General features: G+C 32.7%; 2 protein-coding genes across 2 annotated transcripts in view; both read right to left on the bottom strand.

Moving 5' to 3' along the window:
• Positions 1 to 7,305: 7,305 nt before the first annotated feature.
• Positions 7,306 to 8,429, bottom strand: LOC112690565. Its single transcript, XM_025564597.1, has one exon. It carries the CDS (start codon positions 8,155 to 8,157, stop codon positions 7,321 to 7,323), a length of 837 nt encoding a protein of 278 aa, XP_025420382.1. The 5' UTR covers positions 8,158 to 8,429; the 3' UTR covers positions 7,306 to 7,320.
• Positions 8,430 to 9,464: 1,035 nt separating this feature from the next.
• The window catches only part of LOC112690597, a 63,100-nt gene continuing 44,817 nt past the window's right edge, over positions 9,465 to 27,747 (bottom strand). Inside the window, exons 3-19 of the mRNA XM_025564645.1 lie at positions 20,528 to 20,795; positions 19,596 to 19,893; positions 19,370 to 19,497; positions 18,880 to 19,166; positions 18,731 to 18,807; positions 18,496 to 18,668; positions 18,297 to 18,434; positions 15,872 to 18,237; positions 15,709 to 15,793; positions 15,467 to 15,586; positions 15,289 to 15,393; positions 14,876 to 15,017; positions 14,524 to 14,783; positions 14,311 to 14,461; positions 13,944 to 14,218; positions 13,662 to 13,795; positions 9,465 to 10,406 (exon numbers count right to left, since the gene is read on the bottom strand). Of these exons, the coding sequence (XP_025420430.1) occupies positions 10,239 to 10,406; positions 13,662 to 13,795; positions 13,944 to 14,218; positions 14,311 to 14,461; positions 14,524 to 14,783; positions 14,876 to 15,017; positions 15,289 to 15,393; positions 15,467 to 15,586; positions 15,709 to 15,793; positions 15,872 to 18,237; positions 18,297 to 18,434; positions 18,496 to 18,668; positions 18,731 to 18,807; positions 18,880 to 19,166; positions 19,370 to 19,497; positions 19,596 to 19,893; positions 20,528 to 20,735 (5,115 nt within the window). The 5' untranslated portion in view covers positions 20,736 to 20,795 and the 3' untranslated portion in view covers positions 9,465 to 10,238. The remainder of the gene's footprint in view (positions 10,407 to 13,661; positions 13,796 to 13,943; positions 14,219 to 14,310; positions 14,462 to 14,523; positions 14,784 to 14,875; positions 15,018 to 15,288; positions 15,394 to 15,466; positions 15,587 to 15,708; positions 15,794 to 15,871; positions 18,238 to 18,296; positions 18,435 to 18,495; positions 18,669 to 18,730; positions 18,808 to 18,879; positions 19,167 to 19,369; positions 19,498 to 19,595; positions 19,894 to 20,527; positions 20,796 to 27,747) is intronic.

The raw sequence follows: 27,747 nt of genomic DNA, 5'->3' as shown, positions 1-27,747 counted from the left end.
TCAAGCAGTTTGGTCTGTTCTTAATAGATGTGTGATGGTTAGCGAGTGTAATTAATTTTCTCTTTCTCTCTCTCTCTCTTGTTAATTACGCCCGATCGAGTTTGTCTAAATATAGTAATAATTCAAAATGTTTTATCGTGGTGATGGTACGGAGCAAACGAAATTATTAATGGACAAATAGTAGAAATGATTATGAAAATCATCCATTATCAAGGCAAATCACGAATGATAGTTATGAAAATCATTCTATGAACGAGCTTTTATACGATATGTCTTGAAGTTCTATAGCAAATCTTTACATTTCTATACATTTTTAGCATATTTCTTTAATTTGGAATATTAAAATGATTACCATATTGTATGTATGTCATGAGTCTAGTGGTAAACGACAAAAAGAAGTAGTGGTTTGCTAAAACATCAAAAATATTGTACTTATATAAAATAAAATGATTGAAAATTATAAAAATAAAACTCTAAGAACACTGTAATTTAACTTTTCGTTAATATGCAACGTTGTATTACTCGTATGATTTATGAAGTTAAGAAAATTTGATTATTGCCGGAATTTGTAACCAATTAAAATGTTTAAAACCGTCGCGGTCAAAATTAGGTGCGAAACAGTACGACGAGTTATAGCATTACGAAAAATGACCGAATAAACCTATTACAAATGAAATAAGTCATTCGAATTTGCTGTTAAAAAACTAAATTTTAGGTCGGTAAAAACAAAACGAAAAATAAAAACGATGGTCTACGTACCTTCAAACGAAAAGTAAGTCTCCACCCGACTCTTGGTCAAACTGCAGCCACAAATCCACTCCACTATTACCATATCCAAGCGTTTAGATGCCATTTTGATCCTCTCGGTGCAGTACATAATAGTCGTAGGCTTAAGTTAAATGCTCGGGGAACGAGAATTAATCAACGCCTCACGTAGGTGTTTATTATTTGCATGTGTAATATACGGTTCGGGTCGCAGTTAAAACAGTTAACTCAGTGACTTTTCGCGATGATTAACGCTCTCGGCAGGCTTACGCAAGAGTTTTCGTAATTTACATAATGTGATTACTCCATTCGTGTACGCGAATAATTGGCACGTGATAATTCATTTATAGTTTTTTGATTTTTATTTTTTTTTCATCAAACGCACTCAAAAGCACGTGAACCGCCTTTTTACGTAGCCGCGGCGGCGCTTATGAGGCGAAGTAGTGCACGCATTTTTCTTTTTAAAACACTTCTTTTGAAACACAAATCCGAATGGATCGACTACTACTACGTCTCGGTACTCGTTTGTTGTGCTCGTAAATAAATTATTTTATAAACTCCTATTATAATAAATCACGGCTAAGAGCCGGAAAAACGCCGGCATGTCCGAGTTTTCGGCCTTTTTTCGCGTTGTTCGGGGATACTTGTCATTCGTTTAGCAAATTTTAGCAAACGAATAAATCGATCTCGGAAAAAAGTGGCAGTGCAGTTTCGATACTTATTTCTGAAAACTTATCGTAAAATATCGCTGAGTTCGGACCTTTTGCAATGTCTGATAAGACATTTGGTGCAGATTGACTGAAGTTTGATTTTTGCTCTGCTGTACACAATTTCAAGTTTGAATCTTATCTGTTTTTATAATACTTTAAGCCACTTCGATCACTAGACGGGTCTATTGTAAAACACTTCATTCTTCAATACCAATTTATAACTTTAGTTTTCGAATTGCAAACATTCCAGCTAAACCTAGCCAACGGTTAATACTGATATATTATTTTGGGTCCAATACGGTATTCTGGGGACTGTTAAGTTATAGGTTCGTAATGCCGTGTACATTAGAGTCCACGAGTTATTATCACGGTTTATATTTTATGATGCATTAAAAATTCGGAAAAAAAAAATTGTATGTATAACATGATATTATCGTGATAGAACCCGTGGGTTTCGATGATGATAGCTGTTTCACTATTGAGTGAAGTTGAGTAGTGGTTTTATGATCCACCAATTACATGTGCATAATCAATATGCAATTTTTCAAATTCATGTTTGCATTCAAGCATTGTTTAGTCGTCCAATCATTAAGTACTGCTGGTCTGAACAATCTCATTCATCTTCTTGAAATACAATTTGACGCTATTTGATAGAACTTAAATTAATTGTGCGTATGTTTACATTCAAGTATTGTTCGGTCGTCCAATTATTAAGTAGTGGCAGTCTGAACAATCTCATTGTGTTGTTCTTCTTGAATTATAGTTCGACGCAATCGAATAGAACTTATAGTAATCGTGCGTTTGACTGAAAACAATTATAATGTATTATATATTCATGCGAGATCTGTACGGCGTTTCAAAAAACAACACTATTACTAAAAAGAGAATGTGGATATCCGGGTCGCGGTAAGGTTTTATCGAACTCGAAAGTCGAATATTCGCATCTAGTCGGGAATTATGAGCAAGCGTATAGCTCAGAGATGGAACTAGGAATTTTTACGCTCGGGGAAAATGTAAAAATTACGCCCTATCATAGACCAATAACCAACACTCGTCTCGAGATTTTTTTTCTAACAATTAATATACAATCATACTTATTGAATTTTAATCCAATATTTAACGAATTTAAAAATATCAAATTAGTTGTTAATAATTACAAAACCTACATCCTCTAAAATTTTACTCCCGGAGATGAATCCCCGCATTCCACCCTCTAGTTCCGCCCCTAGTGTAGCTTATACGTCTATATTTCCGGGGAGGGGGGAGGAAAGCGTCTCGCTTAACCGTTGGTTTGACCGATTCGTTGACCGAGCCCGGACGCTCCAGGGTTTATCGGCCTTTCTCGGCGGCACGTGCGGAGGGTATACGAGTAAGTGCGTGTGCGTACGAAACGCAGTCGCCGGCGCCGGCTGGACCGCATTTTATATAAGTTTTGGGAAACGCACGTGCACCCCTCGACCACGCGTTTCTGTATACGTATATCGTTACGACAATCAGCGTTCGGGAAGACGGGAAGATAAGGGCTGGGGGTGTGTGGTCATACACGTGAGGACTTCGGCCCGAGACTTTTTCGGTTAACATCATTTTTCATCCCTATTATTGTTATTATATTTTTTCGAAATTGTATATTCTTCTGATTGGTCGTATAAAATTTGATTTTCTTAGTGCACTGATGAGCTATTAATTTTTTAATTTCACTAAACCGTTCCCATCAATCATTATGGTAACAATGGTACACCGTCAGCGGCATAGTCAGAATTTTAAAATTTTTTTTTCTCGTATCAGGCACACCATTATGTAGGTACAATCTTTAATCATAAAATGTATATATATATATATATTTAAAACTGACAAAATATACATGTAAACTAAAACTGCAAATATGAATAATTATTCATATTGTTTCATTATTCAGTTAACTTAAGTTAAATTAATTTTCGATTACAAGGCAAAAACCTCTACGTGGTGAACTCAAGGCAACGCTGATCGATGGTTATCAGTGCAAAATTATCGTGCGATGGAAACAACGTAATTATTTTACAAGCTCCTGTAAACATTGTTGCAATATATGTTTGTATGCATCGGGTACGTATTGTATATACGGTATACCTATGTACGTGTCAAAAGTGATCATCATTATGAGTTTTAATTAATATTTGCATCTAAATTAACCATTTTAATAGTTATAAATAATAAATATAAACATAACACTTTTAATAAAGCCGTTGAATAAGGATTTATAATTTAACTTTTTAATAGTTGAAAAATGTAAATGAAATTAAAAATAATAATAAAAATCCAATTATACGAAACAATTATTTCTCCGGTTATAAATATTCACTAAAACTTTTTCTTTTTACACTTAAAGGTTTTAAGGGCCTTTCCCACGACGTGACCAGTGTCATCGAACGCTCTCCATGAAATAGTGCATTTAAGTTCATATTTTTATGTGTTGTGCTTAACGTACTGAGAACGTCGAAATCGATCTAAGAACGCTCTAATAGACACTGATAAATCGAAAACTCTAAAGAAACCCATATCAATGCATCAAGAATTATAAAAAAAAAAAAACAAATGAAACATTTCCGTTGGATAAAGTTTGAACAACTAAGAATATGATGAATGCACGGACTGAACAAACGAAGGACGGTAGAAAGTGATTTTTTGCATTTCAGGAATTTTGAAACAGCTAAATGTGCTAAGTGTTCGCGTTTAATCGAATAACTCCGTAAAAACACCATGACACATGACATTAATGATAAAGCGCTAAGATAAAATGAACACATTATAGAAACGTGTAAAGTGCAATAAAGATTACCAGTGCCCGAGGTAACATTACATTTGCAGTGTTTGTATACATCACTTAAATAATTAAAACGTGAAATTTATGAACATTTTTAACTCGACCCGTGTACCACGGAAACATCGTGAGCCCTTTCGGTGTGGTGTCCCATCGAACGAGCCTATTCGCGACATTCCTGTCACCCAACACGTCTAATGCAACGACAGGAAAACGACGCGTTACCGTTGTCGAAGCAATGGACGCGTAATCATCGTTAAAGCAGTACGGTTATAATATTCATGAATGCAATTATAAATGATACGGATGCCCGGGGTATTGCAACGCGGTACGCTTTGCAGAAAATTATAGAGTCGCTTCATTACAAAGGTTTCGGATTTGTATAATCGTACAGATTATACCTATTTGACGAAGCGCGTAAGAATGTAGAAAAAATTTAAAATTAAAAATAAACGGGCGATTTTATAATATTAAAAAGCAATAAAGCTTTATGATACAACATGTATTGTAACCGGTAAATGATAATCAGGCCAGTGGTCTCCGGCATCGTAAAACCGTATCCCCGTGATTGTAAGCGATCGCGAGGACGCGAAAACCGCCACCGCGATTATCGTAAACGTCAATAGCCGACGGGTTCGCGGACGCGGCGCGAACACGCAATAGACCTCGGGCGCCGCAGATTAATCTGTTACACGATTTCGTCCGCGTGACGTCATTGTTCGAGCGCGTGACGTCATTGGCTGTCGACCCGCGACACCGGGCGGCCGTGTGGTGCATATATCGACTCGTTGGCCGCCGCCGCCGCCCGATAACTGCCGGTCTACCCGGGGTGGTTGGGGGTGGTAATTTCACGCACTCGCCGCACCACCGCCGGGTTCAGTAAACTTAAAACGTACCGTGTAACGATTGTGTGCGCCGCGACGGTGGTGCCCGATCGAAAGCCAGTCGTCTGTTTCAGTCGGATTTCCGATGCTGTATGGATCGATTTTGTCGGCAGGGGTTGGAGGGTTTGACGTGATTAGGTAGCGTTTATTTTTATTATCACCTGTTTATTTACAAACTCCAGGTCAGGCCGAAGGCAATCGGAAGGGGTGTTGAACGCTCAACCCCTTCTCTTTCCTACGCCATACCGGTACACGTGCGGTCCGTCATCGCCCAACTACCTAGCGCATTAATACTCTAATCATTGTTATTATTTTTTTACCATTTTTTTTTTTTTTTTTTTCGGGGGTAAAATCACTCCTCCTTTCATTAACAGCGTTTACACGTGTACGGGTAGATTCATCGGGGCTAAACGGGGTTGGTGAAAAACTCATCTCACAGGTGCTTGCAATTTTTCGGTTTCATAAACCGGCGGCCGTTATTCCTGTTATTGAATACATCTATTTCAATGTACTATAATTATCGCAGTAGAACTGCTTTGTATTTTTGCTCGTATAATATAATGTATTCAATCAAAGCGTGTATTCGTAAATTGATTATTATTGCACCACGTACATCATGCATAATATTATATTCACCGAACCGACTACGTTCAACACGTATTATTACGTTGTAGTTAACTTTTACGTCATCGTACTCCTCCCCATTTCGTTTATAGATCCACCCGTGTACACATATTGCGTTTTGTATACCGTAAACGGCACTTAGCGATAAGGGAGTAAAGGAGTGATAAACATCGAAACTGAATCAAACGTCACCGTTCGATTTCCAAATGTATATTGCTACAGTTCAATTCGGCCGGTTAACCGTTTTTCGTACACCACGGTCGGAGGCCACCCTCGTCTGACCGAAAACACGAACTATTTCCACGCACGGCAAAACGACGAGTAAGCGTTTTTTCGGTCGATCATTACCATGCAAACGAGACGGGTCAAAATACCGTATTTAAGCTATGCAAAGGAATCCACGACGAACGTTCTTCGGTTTCGTGATGCAAGAAAACCGACGCAAAAACACGGAGAACCTTTCAGATATATATATATAATATATTTTCATAGACTTCATGTGTTTCGTAATGTATCTGTGTTTTGTGTCATTTACTTTGATTATTAAAATATTCGTAAAACATTATAATTTATTTAATCGCAGTACAAATAGACGATCGTTTAATGTAAATGAACTTTGTAATTGTTTTTTGACTCATCTGTGCGTTTACCATTTATATGCAGCATTTGAGTGATATGGACTGAATATCATAAAAAAAATCGTAATAAGAATTCGGTCGCTAGCAATCCCACCATACTTACGTTCGGAAGCACATTTTAAAGATTGATGAAATTTTCTTGAAAAATAAATACTTAATGTATGTACCAAGAGATTTCACGGTGACCACATATGTAGAATACAACTTGTATTATACAAGAACAGTGAACATTACGAATACATATTTTAAATAAAAAAAAAAAAAATTATTACAACTACGTTTTTGTGTGTACTATAAATGCTACGAAAGTTGAGAAATCAACGATAATGTTTACAACTGTTCAAAGTTGTAGTATTTATGAACCGCCAGAAGAGAATTCATTGAAAAAATACATTTTTTTTCAAGTGAAACATTGCGAATAAATATTTCCAACACAAACACCATGTGCATAGTATATGGATTTATTATATAATTGTATGTACATTTTGTAATATTTCATAGGCACACAGAATAAAATGACTTACGGGCTTTTATGTGTGAAATTACTTATAAAATACAATACTAACATGTATAAGTTCTATCGTTTGTATACATTTTATACATTGCTATTATTATATAAGTATAATTTTATTTTACTAAATTCAAAGTACTCAAAACACATTTCATTGATGTTGATGACATGATAATAGTAATTAAATAAAATATATTCAGATGGTTTAAGGAATGTACGATTCCCTTTAAATTAATTGATGGTATAAAGTACTGTTACTACTAATTACGTTATAATTAAGGTAAAAAAAAAATTAGAGAAGAAAATTGTTGATTATAATGGAAATAATATAAGAAAAAATTAAATATACATTTTATTTGTAGATATATTACACAGAAGAAAAAAATTATTAATACCGTTTTTTGTATGGGAAATTTCTCTTACAACCTTGAGTATTTTTTTGTTTTCCTACATTTCCATTGTTACGCTTTTTAATAGCAGTAAACACCGTTTTATCAATAGAACCAAATTGAAGTTCACGAGCTTTAAGTTTGTCTTCTTTTTCAATATTATGTAAAATTTTAGAAACTGTTTCACCAAATCTCTCGGCTCTCATTTTCAATTTATAATTATCAGCATTGGCTATTGGTTTTTGATCAGTTACAGCACCAAATTTAATTAATCGAGCCAATTTTTTGTCCTCTGACACTTCATTTCCAAAATTTTTAGCTCTCATTATTATTCTCTCAGTTTGACTCATTGTTTTAACTTCATCTAACTTAATAATGCGGTCCTTATTAATTGATTCATCAATTTCTTCATTAACTTTCTCTTCTTCTTTAGCTTTATTATCTTCACTATTTAACACAGTTACAGAAGAACGTTTTAATGTTACCTTTTTAGGTTGAATTACCAGTTGAACATCCTTTTCTTCATGAATGATGCCATTGCCAACATTGATTTCTTCTTTCTCTGCACTATCTTCTAAAACTTTTGAATTATCAATGTCCGAATAGCCAAAATCATCCTTTAGAGCATCATCTTCATCTAGAATGTTGTGCTCATCCAGCACGGTATCCTCGATATCTAAAACTGAGGATTCTGAATGATTAATCATACGATCAATGAGTTCTTGTTTATTTCCAACTGTACGCAAACCTCTTGCTTTCAATTCTTTCTTCAAATAATTAACCTTCATTTTGTCGAGTTCTTCGAGTTTATTAGCATTACTCGTATCTGACATCATTGGCAGTTATGAAAAAATAAGTAGAAATCGATACCAGAAAAAAATTATTAAATAATAAATAAATAACAATAACAATAAAAACAAAACCAAGGAAACCAATGAGCCGCGAAACTATAAGACGATTGAAAACGTTCAATAATACGATTATAATAATAAAAAGGCAATAACTATTTAATATTAATGACCGAATTACCTGGACTTATCCAGGGAATATTTTACGATTTCAGAGCATATTTCCATTTAAGAGCAATTACTATTACGATGTATGTAAAAAAAATTAAAAAATTTGGTATAAAAAGTGCACAACCACCGTCGAATATATTTTAATTTTATAAGAAGTTATTATTATATTATATATATTTTGTTAATATTTATAATATTTATTTATGTTATATTAATTGACATATATTCCAATCAGCAACTGTAAAAATCATTATATAAAATTTAATTTAATATTTTTTAGGTAACTTATAAATGAAAAGATAAATATATCTAACCTTAAACTATTTCAACCTGATTTACAAAAAATCACTTTTTATTGTGCATCTAGAGAATTAGAAGAACCGTTATGTTAAATTTTAATTTTATATTTTTGTTGTATTTGAGATGTAGCAATCAACGAATGAGTGGTATTTGAATTTAATGGGCATAGATTACATAACATTATCTGTAGCTATGTAAATACATTTTATTTTTTATTTTAAATCGAACAATTAATACATATTATACTAATTTAATATTAATATCGAGTGTACAGTAAAATATTTCATCCAACATCAATAGTTTAATACATAAAATAATAATATGTATTATTCTATGCGTATTCAAAATTATTTTGATACATCATACATTGAAACAAATCAGATCACTCATATAAAAATAATAATAATAATTAATAAAAATAAAATATTAAAAAATAATATTCTTGAGCACAACTACAAAAATGTTAATATAATATCATAATGATAATAATAATAATAATAATAATAATAATAATAATAATAATAATAATAATATAATAATTACAAACGAGTATAAATTTTAGATTTCACAAGCGTTTTAGCTTCGGCGAGACCACGATACGGCTGTTAACTAATCTATGTTAACCTATTGTAAGGTATATTTATATTTTTCGTAACAGTTGTTTAAACGAAATTATAATATAATATGATGCAGCCAAATTGATCGCGAGTCCGACAAGCGTGCGCGAAAAGAATGTAAAACGGTCGACCGAAGGAACATGTTCGTATATTAAAATATATGTAATATATGTCTATAAATATATAGGTAAATAATAAAATACAAAATAATAATATAATTGGACGGATAATATATTACATACGTGAATGATATTATATTTTATTCCTATGTGTATCATTATACTATCAATATGGCAACTTTTCGTATACAAACACATAATTATATATTATGTACTCACTCGTGTCGAAAACATGCCACGCGTTACATCGTCGATATGTTACGGGGAAAAGCTTAATTAATTCGAATATTATTTTATAATAGTCGACCGTACACTGCAATGGGCGTACACAATCGAAAAATTCACAGGATTATATAATAAATTGTATTGATCTCTCCTAAAGACGTAGGTAAAAAAAAAAAAAAAAAAAAAAAAAACATTTAAAAGAATATTAAAAATTGTATACAACATAAAATTGATAATAATAATATTTATATATACATATATACGTATCGCACGCACATACGTGAAATCGTCTGTTCCCTCGGGGATAGAATTTCGTACGGTACAAAGAATATTATACAGATTATATGATTGTAATCATCACGAACGGTAACGACTCTATCTACATCGAATGTTATAGTACTCGTACGAGACGATAGGTTACCGAAATAGTCGTTCGATTGGATGATTCGTCCGCTGTGGAATACTTATAAGCTAGAAAAACTATGTTATTGTACGACCTTCCGGGGCTGAGGGAAAACACGTTTCCAGTGGTGATATTTAGATGTAGGGGGACGGGGTTAAAGGGATAATACCGAGGAAACGATAATAGCTTCCGATAATACATATGTAAATAAAAATTTAAACTTTATATATGCCGTCAGACGCCGGACGCGATGGTATTCTCCGCCCATGGCACTGCGTCCACAATGGCGTTGTACAGCGACGGTTTGGATGACCGGCCATAACCGCCTCGGTAACTGAGCACACCCTGCAACTGCCACAATCCGTTCTCCGCCAAACACATTAACGTCGAACCGATTTCCATCTGAGTGGCACGGGAACGAGATTGAAAAACAGCAAAAAATAAAAATTACAATTAATAACTAATATAAAAATAATAACAGATAGCACAACGTGTAATGTTAATTGGTAAAACCTCCATTACATAGGGACAATAAAATAATCCATTTTATTATATAACACAAGTAATAAATGATGGATTTGTATAATTACATATGCAAAGTGCTTATATTTATAAAAATAAGTTATTTGAAATAATTTCAAACATTCTTATTAAAATAACACCGATTTTATTTTACATATTTTGAACAGTTACCTAATGCATGCATTTTTGATTTAAAAGATAATTATTTTTATTTAGAATACATTTTTTTTTTTTTTAATAATTAAATACAATAAGGTTAATGGTTAAAAATGAACTCGATTACGAATTAGATATTTTCAAATGAGTGCACATGTTTGTAGACCGTCTTAAATTAATAATATTATCAGTAAAAATTTAGTCTGTTATTGGTGACGATAACAAAAAAACAATAATTAATTTCCCATACACCGTCTTTTTCCATAGTATAATACCTAATAAAATTAATTTCTTCAATCATATTAAATTTTAATTGCATGCTTAAAAATAAAGTACATTTTTTACAATATTAAAGTATTTTAAGTGTATTTTTATGCACATTAATCCGTTCTATACTAATGATATTTCACTATACACTGGAAATTTTGCGATTTTCAGTTGAATAGACGACTGCCTACTGTACGAAAATGACAGTTGCGTTTTTATTGAGGTTTAACTATTAAAAATAATCGAGACGATCGTCGGGGCTCGCGCTTTCTTGTATACATATACTCGTATATACCTATACATCGTAAAAATAATGACTGCAGACCTATGACAAGCGCCGTCGTTAGTCTACCGCATACATACACCATTATTGTATTATGCGTGGCATGAGTATTAACGACACACACTATTTTTCGAAGAATACTTAACCTTTTTTTGTATACCAGACCCTTATTGGATAAAAAAAAGTGCCAGAGAGAACTCGTAAAAAAATTATTTTGTTTTAAAGTTTTGTTTGTTTTTTTAATGATAAAAATTAATTTTTATTATAATAAAAAGAACAAAATTTGGAATAATTATAAATTATAAGAATCGATTACTCTATAATTATCCGACAACAAAACGCTAAATATAGAAGTGTATTTTCGTTGCAATATTATTTTACTTTTTGTTTCGTCTTGTTCTCGTGAGTAGAAAAATAATTGCAACATTGGCACAAACGTATGAACCCTTTACGAATTTCTAGGACCTTAGCATTATTGTGTACCGTTGTAACGATTGTGTGCGGGGCATGATGAGAAAAAAAAAGCCGATAGCCGGTTGTTCCATTACGTTAAGCGATCGTCTCATTTCGTCCACCCCGTCGCGAATTATAGTGCTTTGCTGTTGTTTCAAATAATTCTTACGTTGTCGCACGGTAACTGTAAATCGGCAAACGATAAAACTATTCTGAGAAAATAAAGTTTATAAATAGCCAAAACTAAAAGATTTGATATTTTTTCAAGCTTTACAGTGTGACACAAAGGGGTGGATTCGGAATGATTTTTGTTTAGGGAAATTATTAAACAGACATTGCAGAACATATACTATACGTATATAAAATATATACATATTAATTGTAAAACCATACCTATCATTGTTTATAAAATAAACACAAAAAAATATTTATATCATACATTTGTGAAATAACTTGCAATAAAAATAATAATATTATAATTAATTTTTTTTCGGCTATGACCATGGGTAAAACAAAAGATTTTTCACATTATACATGTTCATTTGGCCCTATCTTAAAATCATATCTTTTATTCAATTTCAAAATTTTCTACAATTACAACTCAAATATATTTTCCTAAAAAAAAAAAAAAAAAACACTTAAGTCATCACGAGACTAATAGTTTCTAAGATATGACCTCCCTCAATTTACTCAATTAACTCTGTTGTGTTCTCAATCGAAACAGACTTTGATAGATATTAATTATAAGCACTTTGTACAATATTTTGTAAATGTTAACTATTCATTTATCGATGAACACCGTTATAACTAAAAGTTAATAAAATTTCTGCCCAACAATATGTGGTAGAATAGTTTTTTAAGGTGTTACTTCCATAATAGTTTTTCTCAACAATTTAAATCCACGTTTTCATTAAGAATTTCGAAAAAAAAGATAAAAGATGATTGTATAATTTTATGAAAGTTATATATTAACCATAGGTTGAAGATATTTTAATAAAAGAAAATTAAAAAAAGAATAAAATGAAATTAATAAAAATATGTAACTTTTTTATAGTCAGATTAACGTTATAATCAAAAGTTCGAATTGGAATGGTGTAGAAACTAATTTTATTTTTTTTAATTATAATGCTTTAGATTAATATGCCTGAGAAATATTATTTATTATACAAAGAAATGTTGAATACACAAAACCATTGTTATTAAATCGATTTTTACATTTTTTTTCGAATAATAAAAAAAATAAAAATGAACAAATTTTAATTTAGTAGATCGTGTGGACTGTTAATTTAATCGAAATCAATAATATACTTTTTTAAATGCTCACGTATATATTAAATTAATAGATTGACTCCATCTATAATACTGAATATGCACATCTTTAATTAAATAACAATTCAATGTCTAACTTTAAGATTTCAATCGAAACGGAATTCATAAATGCTTCAGTGTTCGATCAATTTAATTATACGATATATTTAACAAGTCCAATATATCAAAACAATTTTTTTTTACAGATATTCAAACGATTCTGCATAATGATCAAAAAGCATACGCATACATTTTACATCAAACTGTTTCAATCTTATATATTCGAAAATTACATAGAACAAATATTTTATTGATTGCTTCGTGGATATTATGTATACACATACTTTATTATGGACTATGAAGAAAAATGCTTAATTTAATATTTGGAAATAACCAACGTTTATCATAAATTATTCAATAGTTTATTTTCAGAATCTATATCATATATAGGGTTGTATGTGTTGTGAAATGTTTCTTCGTGATTTAAAATTCTTACATAAAATTTTTATCATTTATTTCAATTTTTTCTTTTATTAATAAATTTTTACTGTTTATGTGTAAAGCTAACCTACCGCCGTTTAAAGCATATTTACATACACAATTGGAGTTTTTCCGTTTTTAAAAAAGCTGTACACGTGTATCGCTAATTGCTTATGAATAACACTTACATTGGTGGTTTCTATTTCTCCCGGAGCAACACAAATATCTCGTTCTGTTAGAAGACCATTAAAGTTTTTTGTCGAGTTGCATACATCCGTTTGCATTAACGGTTCGGACAAAGAGCGTGAAAACTGTTTGAAAACTGTAATCATAAAAAACCGACATGATTTTTATTACAATCTACTAATGGACGATAAAGGAAGAAAACCATATAAACTCAAAATATTTAAATTAATGCAATTACATTACACCGTAATATAAAATTATCAAAAATCAATTATCGAATTTACCTCCCGGTGTCTCGTAAGACCAACTGGCTATGACGCACGGTTGCTTGTTGTCGACAATTTGCTCGGGTAGACAAATGGTATTGACTTCGTCCGATAAGTCGTATGGTGCACTGAGTTGAATCAAAACTGTATCGTTCAAATAACGTATTTTTTCGAATTTAACTCCAGGATGAATGATTATCCTGGACACGGATCTTTTGGTCAAACTCGACTCGTTGACTACGCGAGTTTTGCTCGATACCGCTTCCCATTGATCGGCAGATAGCGACTCGTCACTAAAATAATAATTATAATAATGCAAATTAATTTAACGAAAAATAATTACCACCGCGGGCAGTGGTTCGTTTTTGGCGTTAAAATAACTTACATGGAATGCAAGCAACTGTACGACGATAACAACCAATTACGTTTTACCAGACTGGACGTACAGGACTTGTGGGTTTTGGTGTTATGCAAGTAGACAACGGATGGCCACATTTCCATCGATAGCGGATCTTTACCACCGAAATCTCCACAAACTATTGAAAACAATGTGAAAACAATTTTTCCGAAAACTTAAGTATAAAATTTCAAGTCTTACGGTGTTTAGAAGAACATTTTATCTCAACCGTCTCGCACTGGGCGTTAGTTGGCTCAAGGAACGCCGTCAAACTTTTAGAACTGTTCAAAGTCGAATTATCTTTTAACTTGAGATAGTTGATTTCAACGTTTTCAGCTGGTTCGTTTGGTCTAAAATTGGTTGACTTTGTATCGGTAAAACCGAGACTCTGACACACCAAGTCACTCCATTGGTTTGACCAGTTAGTGCTACATACTTTCAAAGCGGTTTCGCCTTCCCTTCTGTTTAGTAAATAAAAAAGTATGTATAAAAGTTAATACATTTTACATGAACAGGTAACGAAATGATGAATTCAAAACCGCCGCATTCATACTTTGCGAGAAGTTGAGTGCCATCCAATTGAACACATTGCCATTCATCACTCCTATCTACGCATTGCGCTATGCTGTCACACCTTTGTGCTTTTGGTATACATTGTGAACTCGTATTGCACTTAAATTCGTCGATACCACATTCTGAAACGAACCCATGCAAATGTTAAATTTGTAAAGATTAATTTCATGATCAAGTTAATGTTTTCTGTTTTATTACTTAAACCATAAAATGATATCGATATTTTGTGAGAAAGTCTTCGGTTAAATTCCAAACGTTACGATATTTCAGCTTTATTTTTAAGATTAAAACACGGTATACTTAACACACAAATCAGTGTTATAACATGAAATTTGCAATGTGTTTGCACTCGAATCAGTTCATTACAGTAAACCTATTTCTATATAAACGTACCACAGTTTTGTTCATCCTCGCCGCTAGTGCAATCATTTACACCATTGCACTGCAATGCACTCGATATGCAGTAACCGTCGGCACATCGATAGCCGTCACAAGTACCTGGAAAGACAAGCAAGTTTTCGTAAAACGTGATGGCGATATCTTATTGGTATTCATGAAATAAATATATTACTATTGCATTGAAGTTCATCAGAATGATCGATACAATCAGCTTTGCCATCGCAGAAATAGGACGCAGGTAAACATTGACCATTGGAGCATTGTTTCTCATCATCGCCACATTTCCATAAATCTAACATATGTAAATGAAACAAACGTCATTACATCAAATAAGTTATAGTTTAATGATATTAAGACTTGACAAATTAACATTGTTCAATATCCAATTATTATGTATAATGTAAAAATACTAACCACAAGACTGCTCGTCGCTTCCGTCTTCACAATCCATAATGTTATTGCAAACCAAATTTCTTTGTAAACATTCTCCACTTTTGCACTAATCAATACAATAATATAAATAAGTGCTGACATATAATTAAAATAATATGAACAATATATTGTAATAAATTATTACCAGGAAATTTCCTGAGCATGCGTTTTCTACACAATCGTATTCATCGGAATTATCAATGCAATCTTTGTTTGTATCACATTTTGACGATATTTTTATACAATATGATCCATCTTTGGTCGTGCTGTTTACACACTGGAACTGGCCTTCTTCACATTTATCTAAATTCATCATCCCTGGCATAACATCCATGAAATCAGGTTTATTATTTTTTTTATTTTCTTTTTCTGTTTTTGTTTTATTCCTTTTTGTATATCCTGTATCAGTTACGTACAAATCAGGATTTTTGGACGTTTTCTTTTCTTTTTTTTTCAATTCAGGTTTCTGGTATAAATCTAAAACACTTGTCTTTTCATCTTCACCAACAATATCTGCGATGTTTTGTTCACCAACACTTGTTCTAATTTGATCTAATGATTCGTGCTGGTCAATAGAAACATTTTCATTTAAATTATCGATATTGCTAGGTGTCGATGATGTAACATCAGTAAAGGGTAAATTAATGATCTGTTCTTCTAATGATGTTAATGACTGTAACTTTTTAGTTGGGTCAGGTATGTTAATTTTGTCTAAAGATGACAAATCGTCAGAATGTTTTTTACCTGATAATTTAATTAAATCTTCTGAATTTTGAGGTTCTTCTTGTTTTTTAATCGGCATTTGTTCTATTATTGAAAGCATAGTGGTTATATCCATAAATTCCGTAACATGTTCTACCGATATATTATCTAATCCTTTAGTAGAAGAACTCATATCTTCTATACTACTTGAACTTGCATCTATTGTTGCTTCAGTGACCATACTAGGTACATCTTTGAAGTTATCGAAAGTAGATTGTCCAGGCAATGTAGTTGTGAATTCTGATGACATTTTAATGTTAGATTCTGATATTGGATCCACAGATTTATTTTCAGATTTTAATTCAGTTTGTACAATACCCATAATAGTGCTAGATTCGGATTTGAATTCGGTTTGTTCAGGGTTTAAAGAAGTAGCATTTTCGATTTCCATTTCTTTTTCTACATCTCCATTTTCTTTATCTGTCACTTCTAAATCACTTGGTAATTTTGGTACACCTTGAATGTTACTAGATTGTGTAGTTATTAACCAGTTTTCAGTTATTGATGGTAACGTAGAAGATTGTTCTGGAACATTTAAATCAACATCAACCAATGCAAATTCATTAGACTCCTTCGGTTTAGAGTCTTTTACGGACACTTCAGTCTTAGTTTCGAACTCAGACTCAGTTGATACAGTGTAAGTGATTTCAGGTTTAATTTCATGATTAAAAACTTCTTCTGAATGTGATTTTGCTTCTCTATCAGTTTGATCTATATTCAAAATTGATTTTTCTGAGGAAGTGTCAACTGGTGCTTTGTTATTTTGATCAGAAGTATCAAATTCAGAGCTTATATCAACATCTGACAAAGATTCATACATTTCCATTGTACTTGATTTAGAATTTGGTTCTGAACTAGGTTCTGGTTCTGGTCTATGAGATTCTAAACTTGGCTTAACTTCAGGTTCTGAACTTGGTTCAGGTTCTGCCTTAGTCGCTGGTTCTGAAGTAGATTCTGGTTCCACTTTAGATGCAGGTTCTGAACTAGGTTCAGGTTCCTCCTTAGTTGTAGGTTCCGAGATATGTTCAAATGGATCCTTAGACGTAGGTTCTGAACTAGGTACAGGTTCCGCCTTGGAGGCAGGTTCTGAACTAGGTTCAGGTTCCGCCTTAGATGCAGGTTCTGAACTAGGTTCAGGTTCCAATTTAGACGTAAGATCCGAACTAGGTTCAGGTTCCGTCTTAGACACAGGTTCTGGTTCCACCTTAGGCCCAGGTTCTGAAATAGGTTCTGTTTCCGTCTTAGGCGCAGGTTCTGAACTAGGTTCAGGTTCTACTTTAGACGCAGGTTCTGAACTAGGCACTGGTTCTGAAATAGATTCTTGTTCAGTCTTAACCGGAATTGGATTAAATGCTGTTTCAGAGTTTGCTTCATGTTCTGCTTGAACTTCTGTTTCTGAATTAGGCACTGGTTCTGCTTTTACTTCAGGTTCTGAACTGGGTTCTGGTTCGGATTTTGATTCAGGTTCTGGACTTGGTTCCGGTTCAGATTTTGATTCAGGTTCTGAACTGGGTTCCGGTTCAGATTTTGATTTAGGTTCCGAACTGGGTTCTGGTTCAGATTTTGGTTCAGAGTCTGAATTTGGTTCTGGTTCAGATTTTGAATCAGGTTCTGAACTTGGTTCTGGTTCCGAATTTGGTGTTGGTACTGAACTATGCTCATTCTCAGAAAAATAATCAAATGGTTTTTCATCAATATTTTCATCGTCACTTTTAGTTATCATAACATCATCCATTGCATGAGTATCATCTAAATTAAAAATAAATAAATAATAAAGTTTGACTAAGTTTTGATTCATATACACTTACCGATCCGTTTGCAGTCTTTCATATTCTCACTTATGGTAAGTTCAGGCGGACATGAACATACAAAATCTAAGCTTATGTAATCATAAGAACAGTAATGGGAACATTTTCCGTTTTCGGTTTTACATTTATCCATAATAGCTATAAAAATAATGGTGCAATTATAATATTTGTTACACAGTTAGTATGAATTTATACTTACGGTCTGAACGCAGTCTATGGATTGGAATTCTATAATTGTATAAAAATCCATTATATTCTCGTAAATAAGAATCTAATCGAGCTTTAAGAGTTGCGGCATCAATAAGATCCTGTGGTTCGCTATCATCTTTATACTCCCAGCCTACTCTATACTTGGCGACAACACTTCCGGAACTATAACGTAATCATACATTTATATTATACATTTTCAATTAATAATAGTTATTAATACTAACGAAAATTCAATGACTTTCACATGTATTCCATCCGAAGCACCATTTAATGTTTGTTCTTTAAATATAGCTGTTTTGAGCTGAAAACATATTTTATCATTGAACAATTGTACGATATCGTATCGTAGTTTGTATTAAATAAAATATATTACTTCACTCTCTATTGAACTAGCTAATGTCTGAAATTCTGCAGACGATTTATTGGACATTCCTGGTGTAAATTCCATATTGTCGATAACAATCTCTCCTTGTAAGGTTCTGGGTACAAATACCCCCGACATGTCGGTAGTCGGTGGGTTGAACGGACCTGAATTATCTACACTAGGTGGCGGGCTAACCGAGGAAGGGTGAGCATGGTGAGTACCAAACCCAGCTAGTTTTTCATTTTCCCCAAAATTTCGACTTTCCACTGCTGCATCATTATTGAAAATAAAACCAGCTGCAAAATTTACGCAATCAGAGCCTGACGTTTTACAATTTATTTATTTATATATTTATTTATCTTTCTTAAAAAACTGAGTCCTATATAATAGTTTAAACATAATACAATAAACAATTTAAGAAATTAATACAAATAATACACAAGTTTATATAAGATAATGACTGTAATAATAATAAAAATTTAAAATTGATTCTACTCACTTGAAGCTAAAATCGCAATTATAACAGCAGCACCCAATAAAACTAAGCCGAATACCCAACACATGAATGGTTTTCTGGATTGATTCATATCACGTTTGTCTTTGGTTACATACAGCTTTTCTCCACCCCTGAAAATATATATGTTAAAATAATTGCGGGAAAAAAACGGTTAATTTAAATTTAAATTCAATTTTCACGATATTACGTCACAAGTCAAAACACAAACCTCATGTATTTTTTATGTTCGTTCACAGGGATGAAATAATCGTCGTACGTATCATTCATATTAACACCGGTTTCTTTCTTCTTTGTAGGAACACCATTTCCCGTACCGTTGACACTTTTAGCAAACGGTTTCATGTTGATTAATTCTAAATTCACAGCTTCAGCCATTTTATCCTTTTCAAGCCTACCATTTTCTTGATTAACAGTACCATTATGCCCGTTAGTTAGTGGTTTAGGTACGTCAGTTTTATCAGTCTCAAAGCTCGGATTGTCAATGCCAGTCCGAGGAGTTTCCATTTCTATAGAAAACAAAATTCTAATAAATTACATTTGCACTTTAAATTAATATTTTGATGAAGTTGGTTATATTCATATTGTTATTATTATAACCTCGAACAAATAATTAGAATAATTCATAAAATACAATAAATTAATATTACGGATATAGTAATTATTATTACGAATTAAAATATAATATTAGGTATAATAATAGAACTATAAGTAATCATAAATGGAGCACATGATTTGTTACGAACAAATCCTTGCGCAAAGATTTCCAACTACCCACAATCACTGAACAATCGCCAAAAATCGTTCCGAAAGATTCCGCTTTAGACTACCAAACCATCCAAATACTCTCATCAATAATGCGCTCTCCGTTTATCTCCAAATAAATATCTAATGTCGTCTCAAACGTAACTGTTCTAGATATCTACTCAAAACATAAACAAATAATGATATCGAACAATTGAATTGAATTTCAAGGTGCCGTTTAGTTTATCGTCCAGAAGATATTAACGTAAAATATATAAATCACTTATGCATAAACTGTACTTACGGTTTCATACGATATCTAACGCGGAATGTAAACAATTCTTTCAAACGAAGAAAAAAAATAAATAAAAAATTAAAAAAAAAAAAAAGTGTTTTCACCTTTGGAAAAGTCGGGCACGTCTATGATGAGTTTAGCGTCACCGGCGGACGATTCTGTGTTGGACATATCTAGACCGCTGTCGGCGTACGAAGAGGAAGGTGGCGACACGCGGTGGCCTGTCCCGGCAGCGGTTCTGTCACCGTTGTACACGGTGGTTACCGAATTGTCTGGTTCGAGCGTAGTGTCACCGCCGCTGGTCGACGACATATCCGCGTGGTTCTCCCCGTGACCAGTCAGATTTCCGCAGACGCAATTACCATGTCACACCTGCGCGGAAAACACATGTTCGAGGTCAATATCATTCCGATTTTTCTTCGGCTATAGTCGCGCGCGTTCGCAATCATTATTGTCTGCCTAATTCGTTGTTTTATTTCCCGTTAAGAACGCGTCCTTCGGACGGAAATCAAACCAATTAAAACACTTCTCGGAACACAACGAATAGGTGAACAAGAGCAAACAATACTGTTCGCACAAAATTAAAATATTATAATTTATACGAGTGAAAAAATAATAAAAATCAACACGTTTCATAAGACTTATCGCTATAATTTGTCTAAAAATACACATTTCATTGTATTACAACGATAAAACCATAAGTAGAATACCCTTATGATGTATTTCAGTATTGTTATTGCTTTACAGTTGGTCTTCAAATATTACTTTACGTTGATATCTTGTAAATTCCGAACGGAAAAAGACAAAGAAATAATGAGAATCCTATATGAACATTTTGCCGGCCTACAACGTACCGTAGAACTTAAAAAACAGGACATTTTTACAGAACTTTGTAATATGAGTGTTATACGTAAGGTTTTTACGTTAATAACAGTGATATATGCACAGGCTTCGCATAGAAACAGTGAAAGGCGCGGCTCGCTTATCTAAAAGAGTACATATATATTGTGGACTATAAAGAGGAAAGAGAAACTTTTACGAGGTGAAAAAGTATTTTTTTACCTTTGGCCAGTTTCTTAAGAAGGGTACGTATAACCACTACTATAAATATACTACTATAAATACGCATTTATAGTACCTTTGCACTATTCATATTGTGTAAACATGATTATAAATTCTCAACCGTTATGACGAGTATGAAAAAAAAGTCAACGTGGCATTTATACGATTTTGAAAATCAGGTACACAACTGTCATGATTCAAAGATTCGTTTGAAATAAACTTCAACGAACTACGTTGATTTTATAATTTACTAGAAATTAAATACGAAATTATTATTTGTAAAATTTAACGTCAAACTGACTCATCGATCGGTTAAAAATCTGGTAATAAATAAATTATAATATTTAAAAATACATGGATCCTTTGTAACTTACAAAACGTTATTCTATCAATATCAGTATATAAATTACCGTACTATAATTATTGTGACATTGAATTACTTCATGTATATACAAACTCTACTGTACCATATATAAATAACATAACTAACATGAATTTAACTTGATTTAAATACCACTGATTTGTTATCATTCTCATGTTACTTCTGTAACGTGTATAAGTAGATACCCATATATCAAAGGACACGTTTTTGTTGGTTAAGTGACCAGTAGAGTGGGCATAAAATAATAATATACCTAAACATATATAATTTTATCGACACATTGAATTATAAAACTTATACCAGTTTCTATTATTAATTTACTTGATTACTTAGTTAAATCATCATTGATAGGAAGTTAAGAAACACTAATTTGGGCGTAAAATATTAATTGTCACTAACACGTGATTTGATTTCCTAAATATTGGTATACATTTAATAGTATGGGACTAAACTTAAAATTATTATTGGATGGTCAACAAATAATCAAACCTGAATAGAAAGCTGTCCATACACGTTTCGATAAGGTACAAAACAACAGACGTTTTGATCGTTGTACGAGTATACTTTTCATCACGATTTGTAAATGGACAAATAACTACTTTTCATACATCACTGAACCACGATTCGAATAATGAACTGCGATTTCTTTCCAATATCATAAACTCAATCAAACAATATAAAATCTCGATTTATCATATTTCTAATTTCCAATGTTCGAAAAAATACATATTAAAATACTTTTTCCCACGACCTTGTTCTATTACACCTGTAACGTTTATGTTGGTTTTAACATTTCATAAATATGATTTATATTTCACTCTAAAGTTTTTTACAACGACGTGTATAATTTATTTAAACGATTAAAAAAAAAAAAAACATTAGATTATTAACTTATTTTTAAGAACTAGAATAGGATATTGGTCTTAATTTTTGTTTTAATTTCATTTTAAACTAGGTCGAAACTTCGTTTTTTGTATAATATAAGCACAACGGTTTAAAGTGCCAGTTGAAGTTTGAGCCTGGATCCAATTGGCACATAATATTATATAGCGTGTTGCTAATGACCAACTATAGTTCAGTGTTTATCATAATGCGATTCTTTAGATTCTAGACGTACTAGAAAATGTCTGGTGTCATCATCTCTGTGAAAAGACTGTATAATAAATACATTTACGAATCTGAGACTGGTGAATTTCAATAATTTGTCAAAATAATTTATGGCTTAGAGGACGGCGACAGCCCAGTGCAATTATGTACCTATAGTGTTTCACAACACAAAAGTATATGCATACACAATAATAAAGATATTCTCTCCTTATTTGTGTCACAAGGTTGAATTCACCTCGGTGACAGAAACCAACGGATATTGAATTATAATAAATTCATGATAACAAGCTAGATGAAAAATTTCTATTTTACGATTAATATACATCGCACTTGAAAGTGATTGTTTACGATAATTTACAGAACACTTTTGAAAAATCATAAATCATTAAATATATTACGATGTACTCTGTATATGTACTCTATAATAATTCAAACGAAACTAATAAATACGATTTTAATGGTCTATAAATTTATGTTTTCAACAGCCCTATGATGATAATATAATGAATAATGTATAAACGATAAAATAATTACATTGCAGTCAGCGAAAACACGAAGTATAATAAGTTAAAGCCAATTAAGTAATTATTTAAAAACAACACGTATACGCGAAGTTAGAAAAAAATCTGATTTTACGATAAAATATAATAAAATATATTATTAAAATTGAAATAAATCAACTCTCGGTATTTTATTAAAAATATTGTATTATTCTGTCAGGTACCACCCGTGACCGGTGTTTCGTTTAACTAGACATTAACTTTTCGGTGTAATAATAATAATAATAACGATAATGTAAATCAGTTAAATATCTTGAAATCAAACTAGGTTTATTAGTTATTTCCTGCCGATTGTTGTAGCAGTAGCTCGCGCTTAATTATCAAACTATTTAATTCCATACATAATGTACATAATACATTAAACAACATTAAAACACACAACACGCGCACTCGTTGGCTTAAATGCTGTTCAAGGGACAAAGTTTCCGAGGGACGCAGCTGGCAACTAACCAGCCTACAATATAGAGAAGAGTTCTTGATCCCTCGGCCAAGCACAGGGTGAATATACAAATAATTTTGCAACATTATGGGTCTCCGAAAAATTACGGCTAAAATGATAATATGTTAAACGTAAAAAGTGTTGGCAACTTTCCGTTCGTGCACGCTTGCAATGGAGATTATAATTAAATCGGACGACAGAACCATCCCACGAAAATGCACTGGACACAATAACTTAGCTGAGTACTATATTATGTCCCCACGCAGGCCCGGATTGCATTATGGAAAAAAAAAAATACTGTACGCTCAATATTTATTTCGATTTTAGGTACGTTTTCGAATAGGTAAAACGCATCACATATGAATTGTATACTGTTCTGTGCATTGAAGTCGGAAAATTTGATCAGAAAAAAATCATTGTACGACACTTTACGGTGTTGGATTGCTCAGCGGACCGCGACTCAGCGACCTCCATGAGCCAAATCGGTCGAACGCGTTAACGCTGTCATTAGCATTTTTCCTTGTTGCCGACGGAGGTCGTCGATGGTGGAAAAATTTCATCACACCCACGACGGATCAACACGTTCACCCGCCGTTTTCCTCGTTAAACGTTTGTTCCCTCAGATTTCCCGCCACCACCTAACCGCGTACGCAGTGCACAGCGTATTGTAATATTATACTGAAATAATAACATCAATAATAAAAAATAATAATAGAAATGCGGTACAGTACACTGCAGGTGCGCGTGCATTGTACACACGTAATATTATATTATCATACGTTCTACCACGCACGCGTGCGCACTACGTCTAGACGGGTTAATCGTTTCGTATACGTGACCAATCGCAGTAGCGTTATGTATTATAATAACACGTACTTTGCCTTGTACTCGGGTATACCTGAATTGTAGACGGGGTCGGTAACTGATTTCCATAGGGGTTTGTTTTAAAATTTCCCGTGGTCCGAAACACTTTTAATGACTTTATCAACATAAAATATGTATTAGTTTAATGCGAAAAATTACACTTTTAGTTTTAACGAGCTTCTTATTATTTCGAGTTTCGCTAATGCAAATGTACGCACGTAAATAATAACCGTCAGAGTCCACAAAAATCCTGTTCGTTAATTGATGATAGGTCAGCGTTTTTTCAAACTATAGATCGCTGTTCCAACGCGAAGAAAAATATCCCAGCTATCGAAATATAATATATATAAGTATAACAATTCGGTTTTGCAGTATTGCGTTTAAGTACATAATAAATAATAAATGATAAAACGATTAATTATATAATTATATTAAAGCATAGTAGGTTTTTTTTCTTAAGCGTGTCCCTTACCCAACACAATGGATATTTATGAGCCGCCTTATTATAAATGTTGGCAAACACTGCCCTAGGTTATAAAACCCCGTATACCGCGGATTCGGTGATAAACGCGCGTGCGAGCAGTAGCGTACGCGTCAAGGTGAAAGTAGTAGTAATGGGTTCGTATCGGGCCTTACCCATGATCGCTTACATACAACATATGAATAAAAATATTATATATTTAATGCAAGTCGATCCCTCGAAACGCAGTAGCAACAGTATGTGTATAGTAAAATGCGGCCACCCGACGATTTTTTTCCACGGAATTCAGTCCTCGGGGCGATCGTTCAAAGAAAAATCAAAAAAATCAAGCGTAGGTACATAAATACTATTTATATTTATATCATGAATATATGTCTATAATTCGGCGACGACCGTGAACTCCCAGGTGCCCTTAGGCAACGGTCGTGTGTGGTGGTGACCCAACCGCATTAAGATCATTTTTGTATACGTGTATTTCATTATTATTATTATTATCATTCGTTAAACCGAAAACCAACTAGGATCCCCTATACCTCCCCTCCTCTTATGCCTAAGGAATAGCTGTGAGATCAATTTACGCCCACGGCGGAGACGCATGTGAAGCTGGCGGTGGTTATTTCATTCTATTATATTACAATACGTGAAAGTCTATAACAGACTATATTATAGTGTTATATACGTAACGCAGCTGATTTTGCGAATGATTAACGCGTCGGAAATGTTCGTAATCTCATTGCAGTCGTTACCTACATTTGATTGACGACTTCTTATGGAAATGTCCGGTAATTCCGAATCGAGAATAAATAGTACGTGCGGATTGAGTGATCAATATCCTCTTATCGTACGTTCTTCATATATTTTTAAGCTGCCAGACAGAGCATGTGAGTGATTATGTGTGTAAAGACATTAAAACGGGGAAACTTTAAAATAAATTAATTTTAAGAAAACATTAAATTATGATAAAATCGTATTCGTTTAAATATATTTTAATGATATATATGACTGATATGGTCAAGTATACCTACATATTTAGGTAATATAATATTAAAGTGCTTTCGATAATGAATAAGCTGAATTATCGCAAAGTTCGATGTTCGTCAAAAATACAATATTTATATCTGTGTGAAGAACAAGAAATACGAAGAAATCGTTTTTAAAAATCTCTATCGTTAAAATACTTGTATATTTATTATTATGGATCTGTGTATACAGCAGGTTCACGTAAGACAAAATTCCATAACGATTAATACATAATATTGTATAGTAATTCATCAACGACGGTTGTATTGTCGAAATCTTTTTGCAAAAACAGTGGTCTAGACACATAGCTGAGGCTTAATAACATTAGTGCAGAAAAAAATCTTCGTAAATATATATTATATATTGTCTAAAGCTACCGTACCGGAACTCATAATAGATTCGTACATGCCTATACAGCTATAATAATAATTCTTCAGACAGTATTGTACGCGTTTCGAATATGATTGCGCACGTTAGCCATGCATTATGTCACCTATTTGTATTATATGTATACATGGATTTATAAATAGGACTTGGCCCCAATTCGCGAATAAAAGAATGAATACGTTTCGATTTGAGTTTGAATACAGAGAAAGAGAGAGAAAGAAAAACGGAAATGTTGGTGGTATGTGGTTTTACGGTAGAACGGAGAATTAAGTAAAAAATTAAGTGCTTCGGGGAAGGGAAGTATTAGTGTGTTCCATACGTATGTACAAAAGGCTAAACGAGAATATAAGTTTTAATGTATTTAAGGAAACTTCACGGCATTATATCCATAATCTCGCGATCCCTTTATGGCGCGCTATGTTGACAATACCATATTATATACAGCACACGATGTTTGAATATTCAAAGTTTACACAATCTACGAGATGACGAAAAGTTGAAAATTTATCCGGGTCATCATCGAAAAATGGTCCGTTGGATGTCTGTTAGTTTCTAGGGTAGCGTTTTATTAAATTATTATAATTACGAAGAGAGAAAAAATGAATGACTAGGTTTAATTATACATTGTATATAAAACAAACACAATGCAGTTGATGATATGGCAAACCTTGTTTTGTGTGCTACTGCATATAGTATAAAATTGTTTTATTGCACATTTTAAAAACGTCAGATATTTGGTGAAACTAATAATTTTTTGACTAAAAAACTCACGTATTTTATTATTTACAGTAATTATAGTTGTTTTTCTTCGCGATAAGTTGAAAAGCGCGAACGCGGAATGTTTAACTTATTAAGTGTTAATCTAAAAAAAATGTATAAGAAGTTTAATGTTAAAAATTATTTTTTATTAAAGTTTTAATTAATTTGTAAAAGTTACAAGTTTAATAGAAAAATATATTCAAGTATGTTATTTATATCCTTTATTGAAATCCAGAAGTAGTGTATTTAACACTTTCAAAATA

This window comes from Sipha flava, unplaced genomic scaffold (genome assembly GCF_003268045.1).
Source record: "Sipha flava isolate LNK unplaced genomic scaffold, YSA_version1 50_pilon_pilon, whole genome shotgun sequence".
Lineage (NCBI taxonomy): Eukaryota > Metazoa > Arthropoda > Insecta > Hemiptera > Aphididae > Sipha > Sipha flava.
This window is presented reverse-complemented; position numbering and strand designations above follow the sequence as displayed.